We start from the raw sequence: 15,697 nt of genomic DNA on the forward strand, positions 1-15,697 counted from the left end.
ATATGGTGGTTTGTGGAGGCCCATTCTTTGGAGACATCCAGTGGCGTCAGGTATCTTTACCGATTCGGTTCGGTGGTTTGGGTTTGTGCTCGACATACAAGGTTTCGTCCTACACATTTGTAGCCTCAAGGGCCTAATCTTGGACATTACAAGACCATATCTTACATCACAGAGGCATATATGGTACGGACTCTGATTACATTTTTTCTTTGACTCGTCTTAGTGATACGATTCTAGGATTTGATTGTAGCGATTTCACTAACAAGGACACCGCCCCACCTAAATCCCCACCTAAATCGTCAAAGATATGGAAGTCGACATGCACATGTCTGTTAGACAGAGAATAGTTTTTGAGTATGGCCCGTCGAAAATCCGAGTTATAACGAAGAAGTTATGGCCCGTCGAAGTTTCGCTGCAAAACCGGCACTGCACCGGGAGACGTAAATAGTGAATTTACGATAGAGGACTTTTTAACCTTAATGATCTAAACAAAAGTTGTAGTATATGATAAACCGAGAACATACAAAAAAAAAAAAGAACGCCCAAATCTGACTTCGTATGAGGAAGTTATGATTTTTCTAAGATTTGGCATAGCAGTGCACGACCCGAAACTCGAATTTTAGTTCGAGCGGTTTTTGGCTTACGCAACCTTAATGAGAGTTGAATATCTCATTAATAGGAACTCAACGGTAAAAAGACAGACGAAAACGGAGTCCGTATGAAGGAGTTACGAATTCTTCGTGGTTATTTAACAGTCTAATCTCATCCTACTGCTAAATTTAAGATCGGTCGAGAATTAGCCGACGGAATCTAAATGAAAGTTGTAGATCTTGTTTTTACCTACGCGTGGAAAAAAAGAACGTCGAAAACGAAGCTCGTATGTGAAAGTTACGGGGTTTAGAAGTCGGCAGGGTGCTGCTGCAAAAGAGGTGACGTGGCAGAATATGGGACAAAGTTTTCTCCGCAAGAAAAGCCATCAGGTGATGACACGTGGCACCGACTCGGCGAGTCCATCAGGATTTCACCCTATAAATAGAAGTGTCGGGTCATGCCATTTCCTCACACCTTCAAACCCTTCTTTCTCTTTCTAGAACCTCTCTCTAAGCCTCCCTAACCCCCCAAAGCCTAGGGTAACTCCCTAGCACGAGGCGGAAGCCCCGGAGCGCCTGACGGCTCCGAAAAGGAGAGCCCTCGGCTCAGAAACTCTGCTCTGGCGGAGCCCGGTTTTCGAGAAAACCCGCTGTAAGTGAGCTACGACTACCCTATCTTTAGTATAGCTTATGTTTTAATATAGTAACATTATTAGGACCTTAAAATAATTATTTGGGCTATTATTATGAGTTATATAAGAGTGTTGCTTAACGCTTATATAATAGTAATAATAGCTAGACTATTAATTAGTCGCAGTTAACGTTAGACTAAACCCTAGTGGTATTGATACTAGGTTTTGTCAAGGGAAAATTGTTTTGAGATAACGAAGTGCTGTCCGAGTACCGAGTCACCACCTTTTCAAGTGAGTGCATAGTTACTTTCATCTTACACATAGATATGAAGTATTTTATATAATTTACGTGCTATGTGTGCATATTATCTGAATACTTGTTGTCTATGTTGGATGAATGATTTTATACATGTTTTAAATGATTCAAACTGTATATTTATATCTACAAATATGTTGGGATAAAACATGGGTAGATGAAATAGTTGGTGTGTGATGAAATAAAATGATGAGAGATAGGTGATGATAGGAAGGTGATGATAATTAGGTGATGATAGATAAGTGATGATGAATCGGTGATGTAGGATGAAAAATACCATAACCTTGTCCGGAAATGTGGAGATGTAGTCATCTACCAGAGTATAGATGGCGACCACTGACTATTCTAGACAACCCCGTGGAAACACCAGCAGACTTATAACCTGTAGGTGATGAATTACGAGTTCAGGCGATGTTGTGACTGCGTATTCATGTGATGATACTCTAACCCTTACTATGAATTACGAGTTCAGGCGATGTTGTGACTGCGTATTCATGTGATGATACTCTAACCCTTACTATGAATTACGAGTTCAGGCGATGTTGTAACTACGTATTCATGCCTTAGGAACGAACATATAAGGAAATGTGATGTAAAGAGATGAGAGGTAAATACGACATAGGAAATGACCCTTAAGATAATTCTTTAGGGAATATTAAATGAAGAAAATGGGGATGGGTAATTGGGTTGATTGTTTAAACATAATAATTATATTATTGTGGGTTGAAAACCCTATGTACTCACCAGGTTTCCCAACCTGACCCACTCAAGCTTATTTGTATCACAGGTGTCGATATGAAGCTACTTTACACTGAGAGATTTAAAAGAGATGTAGATCACTAGAGTAAATGAATGTAAGTTCTGTTTATGCTTATGTTTCTGTATTGACGATGACATCCCAATGTTTTGAAAATGAATGAAATACATTTCTTCGGAAATGATTTGATAACGTATTTATCATGTTTTTCTGGGAACAAATTCCGCAACACATTTCTTTAAAAGATACTCTGATTTTCAAAATAAAGCATAAACAAATCGGTCTTTTCTGGCCGTGAAAATGGGGATGTCACACGCTGGATGGAAGATCCACACTCAGGTCGGCTGGCATTTTGGTATGTGGATGGGTAGGAGGGAAGCATGTTTGTGTGGATATTACTAGGGTCTCCCCTCTCATGGGTTTAAGGAGTGGGGGTTTCACAGTGGGACATGATGCTTTGAAAGCCGCCGCATGCAAAGTGACAAAACACAAGAATGCATGCATTGAAAATCCACATGTGTTTATATCTTTCGCATTTGACACCTTTGGTTTTCTTGCACCAGAGGTGGTGGAGCTCCTCAACAAAGTCCAACGGGTCATGCATAGTAATGTTATATCTCCTAGATCCACTGATGTTGTTTTCAAAAGAATTAGTTTTACTATCCAGAAAGGGCTAGTGACTTGTTGCCCATTTGCCTTCCGTAGATATGTATAGACTTCTTTTTAGTATTATTATCTTTAACTCTAAATAATAATAATAAAAAAAGAAACCAACATATTGAGTAAATTATACGAATGGTCCCTGTGGTTTGGGGTAATTTGCGCGCTTAGTCCCTAACACTTTTTCTAACTCGGACCGTCGCTATTATGTATTTTCGTTGCACGCTTGGTCCCTACCAGACTTAAAAAGACTTAATTGCCCTTGAATATTTCTTTTTTAATTAATTTAATGTTTATTGATTTTTTTATTTTAGAAAATATTTAATAAATAGATGGGTCCTACCACCCTAATCTTATTCCACCCAACCCAACCCAATCCACCCCTCCCTCACCCACTTCCTCGTTCCAGTTACTCCGACCCCGACAACTAATTCATCTTCTCCAGCAAGAAGAGTACCAAATATTGAATAAACCATATTAAATCAAAATGAAGTCAATCTAAATAGAATTATACCAGAAAATGTTTTTGTTCATTACAACATACATGGGAAATCAAATTCGACAACTTGGGTCAAACCAAATACAATCCAAATACGAACAGTCCATGAACAAGAGACCAAAAATAAAGTTATTCAGACATGAATCAAAGCAAACCTAGAGCAAATTTAGTCCTCAGATATCTGGAAATTCAAAACAGTTGAGGAACCACTTCATCTTCTCAAGCAAGGATGCAAAAAGATGTCTAAAAAGCTTCAAATCGAAACCAAACCCAGTTGCAAAAAGACCTCCAAACTTTTCACTTCAAAATCAAATTCTTCCTTAAAAGTGAATCCATCAGATGCGAAAAACCCCTGATTTCTTGTTCCACCATTATCAAATATATAACTTTTTCACCTTCAAAATCCCACAGTGAAACCCTTATTAAGAATGAAGATGGAATTAAGATACTTAAGCTACATAGAAACGCAAAATGAAGATGGATTTGAGACAACAGATTTGTAAATAACCGACTTCCCCAAATCCATCTTCTTCAAAATGTTTGTTAGCTTCCTGGACGTTGGAAATATCCATGTCATGATGCTTTAACAGAAAAAAAGGGATTGAGGTCTCGTCCGGTTTCTATGGAAGCTTACATCTTCTGTATCCACCTTGAAGGTCTCGTCGGATTTCTATTTGCCAGGTGCTAGAAGGTTGGTGGAGACAAAGAGAGGAAGGAGATGGAGGGTTGCCGATGATAGTGGTGTTTTACGGCAAGCAGAGGTGTGGAAGAGCGAGGCGGCTCTTCTTTCACTGATCCATGGATGAAGAAAAGGTAAAAGAGATGAAGATAGGGTAAAAGGGATGAAGAACTGTACTTTGGTTGTGGAGAGGGGTTTGATGGTGGGACCCACCTACAAGTTATAAACAACAGACTTTTAAAAAACCATCAGACTTTTAAAAGTTATAAACAACAGAAGGGAGGGAAATAAAGGTTCGTTTATGAATTAATAGTATACAAAAGGATTTATGTTATTTTGCTAACAGTTCCTTTCAAGGGAGATAAATGACTGTGCCTTTTTGTAAATTTCATTGTTCTTATTCGATATTTCTATTTGTTATGGCATGGTTACTGCAGGTGCATTTTTACAATGTCAATTAACAATTGGATTTGTAACCCTTTATAGGCACCTTGAATTTCAATAAACAATTCTCTGTAAATACTTATATTATTCTTGCTTTCATTCTGCGTCCTTATTGAAAGAAGCTTCATTGATACTTTCGTAGTGTTGTTAACATTATTGAAATGAAATTTGAAAATTTGCACAAATACCTAATTTAGGGCCTACTCACCAAATTTCAAAGTCGTCCATTCACATGTACGATTGGATCACACAATATAGATAAGAGCTCGTTAAATTACTTAGAAAAAGACAATAAGTGTTTTTTAAATTTTCATTTCAGAATGTTGCTCTAGAGTAATTGACAATTAGAATCTTCTTGTTTTTATTATATTTTATTGCTGGACTATAATCTATCCTACGAATTATCATTTTCGACAAAATAGATAAAATCTTTGTGACAAGTGATAAAGAGTTCCCTTCTTTTTCACTCCTTCGTGAGTGTTATGCGTTACCCTTCTTGATGTGATGATAATGGCTATAAGAACTTTGTTAATAAAGAGTTTCAATTCATTTGCATATTTGGCAATGAGTTGAATGGGAGGGATTAATTCCCATTGAATGGTTTAAGTATTCAACCAAATTAACAGTGGGACCCTCTATTTATTTAATGTAAAATTATATGAAACCATAAATTTGATTAGACACATTTTGTTATTTAATGTAAAATTATATGAAACAATAAATTTGATTAGACACATTTTGTTATTTAATGGTTGTTTTATTTTTATTTGATTAAACCATGGATTTAATTAATTATAATTTAATTTAATTCAACTAAGAATATTGTATAATAGTTGATATAACATGTTTTAGAGACGACCTTATAGTTAAACCACAAATTTAATTATCCATGTGTTTTATTTTGCACGTTTATTGTATCAACTATTATACAATATTCTTATTTATAAAATTATAGATTTGTTAAAGAAATAAATGATTAAAAATAGAATGTTGTGGCAATCCAATAAACTACACAAAATTTAATAGAATATGGTGATAACTTGGAACTCTTAAAAGTTCAATGTATTGGATGGAGATTACCTACGAAATTTAAATACTCATAGATACTCAACAAATTACATAAGTCCAAAAGTCAATATGTGAGTGAGTTTTGCGCTGTGATATAATATTAGTGGACCACAAAGACTTAAAACCTAATCGACAAAGTTTGCTAAAAGTTCCATTAAAAAATTCTAGTTTAATGTTTTGTCAATTACACGGAAATTTAACACAATAAGACGGGAAAATATAAATAAACAAGGCCCACAAATCACAATACCAGTACAACCCAAGTCTTCCTTCAAAAGTGTGAATGGAATTCTAAGAATATTCTCCTAATATCGCCATGATCATATATATAAACTTGTATCAAATACCTAATTTAGGGCCTACTCACCAAATTTCAAAGTCGTCCATTCACATGTACCATTGGATCACACAATATAGATAAGAGCTCGTTAAATTACTTAGAAAAAGACAATAAGTGTTTTTTAAATTTTCATTTCAGAATGTTGCTCTAGAGTAATTGACAATTAGAATCTTCTTGTTTTTATTATATTTTATTGTTGGACTATAATCTATCCTACGAATTATCATTTTCGACAAAATAGATAAAATCTTTGTGACAAGTGATAAAGAGTTCCCTTCTTTTTCACTCCTTCGTGAGTGTTATGCGTTACCCTTCTTGATGTGATGATAATGGCTATAAGAACTTTGTTGATAAAGAGTTTCAATTCATTTGCATATTTGGCAATGAGTTGAATGGGAGGGATTAATTCCCATTGAATGGTTCAAGTATTCAACCAAATTAACGGTGGGACCCTCTATTTATTTAATGTAAAATTATATGAAACCATAAATTTGATTAGACACATTTTGTTATTTAATGTAAAATTATATGAAACAATAAATTTGATTAGACACATTTTGTTATTTAATGGTTGTTTTATTTTTATTTGATTAAACCATGGATTTAATTAATTATAATTTAATTTAATTCAACTAAGAATATTGTATAATAGTTGATATAACATGTGTTAGAGACCACCTTATAGTTAAACCACAAATTTAACTATCCATGTGTTTTATTTTGCACGTTTATTGTATCAACTATTATACAATATTCTTATTTATAAAATTATAGATTTGTTAAAGAAATAAATGATTAAAAATAGAATGTTGTGGCAATCCAATAAACTACACAAAATTTAATAGAATATGGTGATAACTTGGAACTCTTAAAAGTTCAATGTATGGGATGGAAATTACCTACGAAATTTAAATACTCATAGATACTCAACAAATTACATAAGTCCAAAAGTCAATATGTGAGTGAGTTTTGCGTTGTGATATAATATTAGTGGACCACAAAGACTTAAAACCTAATCGACATAGTTTGCTAAAAGTTCCATTAAAAAATTCTAGTTTAATGTTTTGTCAATTACACGGAAATTTAACACAATAAGACGGGAAAATATAAATAAACAAGGCCCACAAATCACAATACCAGTACAACCCAAGTCTTCCTTCAAAAGTGTGAACGGAATTCTAAGAATATTCTCATAATATCGCCATGATCATATATATAAACTTGTATCAAGTACGAATGTTTATAGCAATTTAAGAGAATGATTGATTCAAAGTTGCTTCTCTCCTTTTCCCTTCTCTTGTTTTTCATCTCTTTTGCTGCTTCCTCTTCTTCTTTTATCAATAACACTCACAAATGCTCTACTCAACAGGCCTCTGCTTTGCTTCAATTTAAAGAAAACCTTTCCTCCATCAATGACTCATCTCATGCTTGGAAATGTCACAATCAGCTTAGTCCTATCATGAACTGGATTAAGAATACAGATTGTTGCAAGTGGAATGGTGTCACCTGTAACTACATTACTGGTGATGTTATCGGAATGGACCTGAGTTGTGGCATGCTAAGAGGTAATATCCACCCTAACACCACCCTCTTCCACCTACCTCGTCTCCAAACACTCAACCTTGCTTACAATGATTTTACTGATTCCAAACTTCCACGGGAAATTGGCAGATTTTCTAATAGTCTCACACATCTCAACATCTCTCAATGTGGGTTTATCGGTGAAATTTCTTCTGAAATCTTATTTCTTCCTAAACTGGTTTCTCTTGATATCTCTCAAAATTGGAACACTGGCTTACGAATTCGACCTTCTGTTTTAAACAGTCTCCTCCGAAATTCAACTCATTTGAGAGAGCTCTTGATCACCAATGTTCATACTGGTTGGGTTCTACCCACTTATCTTAACATCTCTTCTCTAAAATCCCTCAATCTTCGTAACACTGGTTTGCGAGGAAAGTTACCTTGTGATATCTTCAGTATTCAATATTTGGAAATAGTTGACTTGTCACAGAATGATTACCTCATTGGTCCATTGCCCAAAGTTAACTCGAGCATTAATATGCCTCTCAAGTGGTTAGATCTATCAAAAACAAACTTATCAGGAGAGATACTCGACTCAATTGGCCATCTCAAGTCTTTGAACTACTTGGATCTCTCATACAACAACTTATCAGGAGAAATACCCTACTCAATTGGTCGTCTAAAGTCTTTGAAACACTTGGATCTCTCCTACAACAACTTTTCGGGAGAAATACCCGAATCAATTGGCTATCTCAAGTCCTTGAGATACTTGCAACTCTACCATTGTCGTTTGGTGGGATCACTTCCCAATTCCCTAGTAAACCTTAGGCAACTTGTTACTCTTTATTTAGCATCTAACATGCTTAATGGAACGTTGCCCTCTTTCTTGTTTACGCTTCCCTTTCTAGAAAACATTCTTCTTGGTGATAACATGTTTAGTGGAGGCTTGCCATCAGAATTCTTCAAGTGTCGATCATTAAAAAGATTATCCCTTTGGAGTAATCAATTTGATGGTGAGATGAATAAAGGCTCCACTCTACCATCTTTTATCGAGCTCATGAACCTCAATCACCTTGACCTTTCATGGAATAATTTCAGAGGTTTATGGGAATTGGAAACAATGTTATCAAGCCTACCAAACCTCCAAGCACTCTATCTCTCTAATAGTGGATTATCTGTTGTCACCGATAATTCTACCATCTATGTCAACCCTAATTTCCATACGTTAAATTTGGCATGTAGCAAGCTAAATGTGTTTCCAAAGTCCTTACGAGCCATGAAAAATCTTCGAGGTTTAGATCTATCTGGAAACAACATAGGGGGCGACATTCCTGATTGGGCAGGAGAGATAGGAGGAAATGGGTTGATTTATTTGGATCTCTCAAATAATTCCATAACAGGCTTGCCACAGTTCCATTCGGATAGACTAATGCAATTGTATTTGCAGTCCAACAAGATTCAAGGACCATTCCCTCCATCAATTTGCAACATGAGCACTCTAGAATATCTTGATATCTCCGATAATAGATTTGATGGAGTGATTCCACAATGCATTGAAAATACCGGCTTCTCTCTTCGGATGATAGATTTGGGGAACAATCTTTTTCATGGAACCATTCCAAATGTGTGTGTGGAGTATGGAGAATTAGAGGGAATTGTTTTGAAGGGCAATCAATTTGAAGGAGAGGTGCCCACTTCTTTGTCAAAATGTCGACATTTAAAAGTACTTGATGTTGGAAACAATCACTTAAATGGCACATTCCCTGAATGGTTAGGATATCTTCCATGGTTGCAGGTTCTTGTTCTCAAATCAAATAATTTTCATGGACATATTAGAACCTCTTCTACGATTAATATATCATTTCCACTTCTGCAAGTTCTCGACTTATCTGATAACGGGTTTGTAGGTCATCTCCCTCGGAAATATTTCCAATACTTCAATGCCATGAAGGACGTGGTAAGAAAAGACACAAAACCAGAATATTTGAACACTGGTGGCATGTATTACTCGATCATTGTTGTGGTGAAAGGTCAACAACTGCCATTTCCAAAAATTCTGGTTGACTACACGATTGTAAACCTATCCGGAAACAAATTTGAAGGAGAGATTCCAAACATCATTGGTAATCTTAACTCGTTGATAGCACTCAACTTTTCCCACAACAACCTCAATGGTCGGATCCCACATGCTCTAGGAAATCTCTCACAGATTGAATCGTTGGACCTATCATGGAACCAATTCATAGGAGAGATCCCTCAAAGTCTTACAGACATAACTACTCTTGCAGTCTTAAATGTCTCACAAAACCATCTTGTGGGACGTATTCCACAAGGAACACAATTCAACACATTTGAAGGGAACTCTTTTGGAGGGAATTTAGGGCTTTGTGGGTTTCCACTGCCCAAGCAATGTGAACATCCAAGTTCTCCACAGTTTGAAGTTGATGAAGATGAAGAGGAGAGTGGGTTTACGTGGAAAGTGGTGATGATGGGATATGGATGTGGCACCCTACCTGGATTGTTGATAGGATATGTCATGTTGTCAACAAGAAGACCAAAGTGGTTCAATGCAATTGTCGATTCAGGAGAGCATATAATGATCCAAACGTGGAAAAACAAGGGGAGGTACACATATATTCGGAAATGAAATTGGTTTTAGAACCATACATGTTTTCCTATTTTACCAAATCATGCAAAACGCCTTACTTTTTTTTTTTTTTTTTTCTTTTTCATTATCGTCTGATGCATGTAGAAAAGTTTGCAGCAGGACTAGAACTTTTGGATTGTACAATTGTAGATTCAATCAGTCTGGTCATGCAGATTCTTAGTTATGTTGCGTTTTCAGTCCCTCTAAAATTTGGATTATTCTTATATATATGTTGAATTATTACTTAAATTACTTGGTACACTACACGAATACATAGCTATGGCGACGACACCTATACCGACGACAAAAGTCGTCGCTACAACTCCGCCTATGCCGACGACAAGTCGTCACCACACGTTTTGCCAACTTTGACCAAAATCGTTTGACCCGGATACTTGTGCCGACGACATGTCGTCTCTAAACCTCTGGCGGGAACGACCAAAAAATACGCGGTATGCTGAAAACCTATGCCGACGACATGTCGTCGGTATAGCTTTCGATAAATCTATTTTCCAATTATTTATATTCGATGGTCCGGTTTATCAAAACGACCCAGTTTTACGGAATCTATACCGACGACTTGTCGTCGTGATAGGTGAAGCTATCGCGGCGACATCTATACCGACGACACTATTGACCTATGCCGACACGCCTATGCCGACGACTCTATCCCGACGACATGTCGTTGGCATACCCTATGCCGACGACATGTCGTCGGGAGAGAGCCCGAATTCGTCGTCGCTATAGCTTGTTAATGTTGTAGTGGTAGGCCGGTGACCTCATGTTAGTACCGAGGAATCTTGATCGCAGTTGAGTATATATTTTTGTTACTTTGATTGGTTAGTGTTGTTGAATCTTAATATACTTCATTTATTACTTATCTGCTTACTCTTCTTTTTTTAGTTTCTCTTTTTTTACCTTTTTTTTTATGGAGTTAAAACCTTAGCAAAATCGAAAAAAGGTCAAATGCAATAACAAAATCCTTTTGTATCAGGTTCTTTTTTTTTTACTCTCTTTTTAGTGGGTTTACATGGAAAGTGGTGATGTTGGGATATGGAGTTGGCACCCTAGCTGGATTGTTGATACTTGATAATATATATCAACCACATGACCAAAGTAATCTGTCAATATGTAATGTTTTTTTTATCAAATTGATAAAATAACTTAAGGAACAAGTCATCATTTATCATTAGGGCTTTGCACTTTGTAAGTGGTCAGCTCGAGAACTCAGCTTGAGTTGACTTGGGTCAACCCAACCGTTTTGGGTTAAATGACCCGGTTAATAGCCCAAATGTTTGTAGGCCCAAGTATGTTTGTTTATATGCTATTTTCAGCTCTAAAGAGAGATAGAACGTAAGTCTTGTAACAGGGGATAAAAGTGAGGTAAATTACTTCTTAACCAAATACAAAGTTTTCTCTTTTTTGGTGGATGTAAGCAGGTTATTGCTGAACCACGTTAAATCTGTTGTTCTTCATTATCTATTTACTTTCTTTATCTCGGTTATTGTCATTGCTTGTTCTTCAGTCTAAGGGCAAAACGGGAATACAAGGTTAGCTACTGTCAAAGTTCTATATTCTACATTTGGTTTATATTTTTCTGCATTGTTTCGCTGAAGTAACAATTGGTATCAGAGCTTAATATCAAATCCAGGTGGTAGAGCTCAGATTTGAGATATTTAGGTGGTATTTTGTGTTCTGCACACAAGGTGTTCGATAAAAGTCCTAAGAGAGGCAGATTCTGAAACAAGCGGGTAAATGGCATTTACGAGCGGAACAGTTAAAGTTGGGAAGTATGAACTAGAGAAGTTCAATGGGAAGAATGATTTTTCTTATTAGAGGATGCAAATGAAAAATCTATTAATCTCACAGAAGTTACACAAGGCTTTGGCGGGTAAGACAAAGAAGCACAAAGATATGTCTGATGAGGATTGGGAGGAGTTAGATCTTCAAGCACGATAATCTATCATTTTATGCCTTGAAAGGGATGTTGCTTTCTTGGTTGGTAATGAGGAATCGGCAGTTGCGGTGTGGGAAAAGTTAGAGGCAAATTTCATGACGAAAACTCTAACAAATAGGATCTATTTGAAGTCCAAATTGTTTACTTGCAAAATGGATGAAGGTTCTTCAATCTGGGAACACATCAGTAAATTTGATAGGTGTATATCAGATTTAAAAGACATTGATGTGAAGGTAGAAGATGAGGATCAAGCACTTTTACTACTTCTTTCGTTGCCAAAGTTTTATGAGAATCTTGTACAAACATTGATGCTTGTGGGTGACAGTCTTACGATAGATGAGACTAGAGCGTCAATTCTAGCGGATGATCTTCGAAAGATTACAACCGATGACATGGTTGTTGCTAGTGGTAACAAAGACTAGGCACAAGGATTGTTTGCAAGAGGTATAAGTAATGAGAGAGGAAAAGGCAAGGGAGGAAAGTCTGGATCTAAATCTAGACCTCTTGCAGAAAGACAGTGTTTTAAGTGTGGCGAGCTTGGACATTTCAAAGCAAACTGTCCTAACAAAAAGTAGGATGGAACAAAGAAAACAACAACAATTACAATGGAAATGCACAACAGAAGCAAGAAGCTAGTTACGCCTCGGGAGAAGAAAGCAATGATGATTGTTACTTTGTCACTTCTGATGAAGAAATCTCTGGTAAATGGATTATTGATTCAGGTTGCTCGTACCATATGTTCCCAAATAGGAAGTGGTTTACTAACTATAGGAGCATAGATGGTGGAACCATGGTAATGGGAAATAACCATTCCTGCAAAACGGTTGGGCTTGGTTCTGTTAGCATCAAAATGCATGATGGAGTGGTTAAAACTTTGTTAGATATGAGACATGTTCCTAAGTTGCGAAAGAATCTCATCACTGAAGGTGTATTGGACTCCGGTGGGTGTAAGATAGTTACATGGGAAGGAGTAAAGAAGGTTGTTCGTGGTTCTTTGGTTGTAATTAAAGGTATTCGTCAAGGAAACATTTACGTTCTTTCAGGTACAACTGTGACAGATGGTGCAGCAGTTGGAACAAATGGTAGTGGTGGTGACCCATGTGAAAGCACTCGGTTATGGCATAAACGGCTTGGGCATATGTTTGAAAAAGGTCTTGATCTACTTGGTAAATAAGGTTTGTTGAATAACTTGAAGAAGCCTTGCATGAATTTTTGTGAGCATTGCGTGTACGGTAAAGCACATCGGGTTCAGTTCAAATCAAGCAAACACAAAAGTAGAGGAATTTTAGACTATGTGCATACAGATGTTTGGGGTCCTGCTTCAATCACTTCCAAGGGAGGTTCCATATATTTTGTCACTTTTGTGGATGATCATTCTAGGTATGTTTGGATTTACTTTCTAAAACACAAGAATGAGGTATTTTACACATTTAAGAAGTGGAAAGCAATGGTTGAGAACAGAACATGCAAGAAATTGAAGACACTTCGATCTGATAACGGTACAGAGTATACAGAAGGTGCCTTCAAGAAATTTTGTGATCATGAAGGAATTGTTAGACATTGGACGGTCAGGAAAACACCACAGCAGAATGGGGTCGTAGAGAGTCTGAATCATACATTGCGAGAGAGATTTATTGTAACATACACGTTTTGAAATCGTGTTTTAAGTAAATAATATTATGAAATATTATATAATTATGAGTATTGAGTTCTAACAGATAGTTTTTACTAGAAATGAAGTAAAACTATGTTTAGAATCAATCGAAAAATATTGGAAGTCTTATGAGATTCCAATTAAAAGACAAATATCGAAATTTAGCGAAAATATAAAATTTGAAATAAGTAAAATTTTATTATTTAAAGTTGTAAAGAATCTCGTTAGAAACATTTAGGCGAAAACCTCATCGAAATACGAGTTATAACGAAGAAATTATGACCAATCGAAGATCCGCGACAAAACCGGCACGGCGCCGAATGACGTAAAAAGTGAGTTTTTGATAAACTACTTTTTAGTCTTAGTGATCTAAATGAAAGTCGTAGTATTCGTTAAACCGATAAGTTTGATAAAAAGAACGGCAAAATCTGACTTCGTATGAGGAAGTTATGATTTTTCTAAGTTCCAGCTTAGCAGTAGACAGCTAAAAACTCGAATTTTAGATCGAGTGATTTTTAGCCAAAACAACCTAAACGAGAATTGAAGATCTCGTCAATAGTAGTACAACGGTAAAAAGCCTTATCCGGTAAAAAGCCCGTATGCGAACGTTATGGATTTTATAAGATTTGGGTTCATTTTCCGAGGAATCTCGCATGGATAAGCCTTATCCGGAACCGGCCACGTCACCCTCTATCCGAGTAGGCCGCGTGTCCGAAGCATCTTAGTCACCCGATGCGTTGTGCGTCCGAACGTCCGACGTGTGTTGCCTTCTGATTGGACCGAAGCCGAAGGCTATCCCCGTCCGACGTGCCTCGCCCCGTGTCGCGTCCGAGTCTCGCATGCGCGCCAGCTCCTCTCGCTTCGTGGCCTTCGCTCCAGCATCCGCGTGTCCCCTTCTCGGCCGAACCCTCGCATCCTCGCCCTATAAATACAAGGGCTGCGAACCCTCCCGAGGAAAATGGGAAATTAGCCATTTTTCACCCCCTTTTTAATATTTTTATTATTTTGACATCCCCCGAAGCCCCGATATCATTTTTAACACCCGAACCACGCCCCGAAGTGCCCGTGAAGCCCGATAAATTTATCTTTTCGGTTTGAAGCTCTACCTTTGCAGAGCCCGGTTTTTCAATAAATCTCCCAGTTTTCAACGAAGGAAGTTATATTTAGAGCCGAAGTGCTGCCCAATTTACTATTTTTACCCCCGGTTATTTCACGGTGAGTTTAATATATAGGAACAATTGTATGTTATGTGTTATATGTGCTATGTGCTTTTCGGTGTTATTATTTCGGGTTATTTTCCCGTGTTATTTTTATTTCCGTTATTTATGATAGCAAAGCTATACCTTTGACCATGTGATCAGTGAAAGGACTTAGATTTACGGTGGTACTGGTACGTAGCCTCTGGCCATGTAGAGCATGTCTCCTTAAGAGAATAACTTTTATTCTATGACATTGGCAGATGGTTAGACAAGGATATAAGCCTGAAATCTACCGAAATGTTTAAATCAGAAAGTGTATGTCTTCTGTGCCATTTGGGCCGAAGCTTTATTGATCGTATATCTTTGTATCAAATCATTGATTGATATGGAAAGTTTGTCTCATGATTTACATATGCCTTTGTTGTTCCTTGTTCCTCTTTGCTTCTATCATATTGAAGTATATATATATGGAATAACGTTATATTGTATCTATTATTGAACTCACTAAGCGTCACCGCTTACCCCTCTCAATGTTTAACAAATTTGCAGGAGATAAGTAACCAGTATAATCGTATACTGTCGGAAGATGTAGAATAGTTTTTACTATTACTTTGTATTTCGGTTTATGTTTGTATAAAATTACAATGTCCTGGGTAATTATGTAAAATATTAAAACATAGTCGGTTTGTATCCAATCTTTTGTAATCACTTTATCAATGTAAGATATTGTTTTA

At 36.7% G+C, this 15,697-nt stretch overlaps 1 protein-coding gene and 1 long non-coding RNA gene across 2 annotated transcripts; one reads left to right on the forward strand and one right to left on the reverse strand.

Moving 5' to 3' along the window:
* Positions 1–3,432: 3,432 nt before the first annotated feature.
* Positions 3,433–4,544, reverse strand: LOC145161387 (uncharacterized). Its single transcript, XR_013738487.1, has 2 exons — positions 4,089–4,544; positions 3,433–3,849 (listed from the first exon to the last, which is right to left on the reverse strand). It is a non-coding gene; the product is annotated as an uncharacterized LOC145161387 (long non-coding RNA).
* Positions 4,545–7,211: 2,667 nt separating this feature from the next.
* LOC145161388 (receptor-like protein 7) lies at positions 7,212–10,350 on the forward strand. Its single transcript, XM_079080898.1, has one exon. The coding sequence runs from the start codon at positions 7,244–7,246 to the stop codon at positions 10,151–10,153; it is 2,910 nt and encodes a 969-aa protein (XP_078937024.1). The 5' UTR covers positions 7,212–7,243; the 3' UTR covers positions 10,154–10,350.
* The last annotated feature ends 5,347 nt before the right edge of the window (positions 10,351–15,697 follow it).

The sequence above is a fragment of the Lactuca virosa genome, chromosome 2, assembly GCF_052849685.1.
Source record: "Lactuca virosa cultivar CGN04683 chromosome 2, Lactuca_virosa_CGN04683_v6, whole genome shotgun sequence".
NCBI lineage: Eukaryota > Viridiplantae > Streptophyta > Magnoliopsida > Asterales > Asteraceae > Lactuca > Lactuca virosa.

What these genes read in the sequence shown, in the direction of transcription:
- LOC145161388 (XM_079080898.1), top strand. Translation starts at nt 7,244, where the DNA reads ATGATTGATTCAAAGTTGCTTCTCTCCTTTTCCCTTCTCTTGTTTTTC.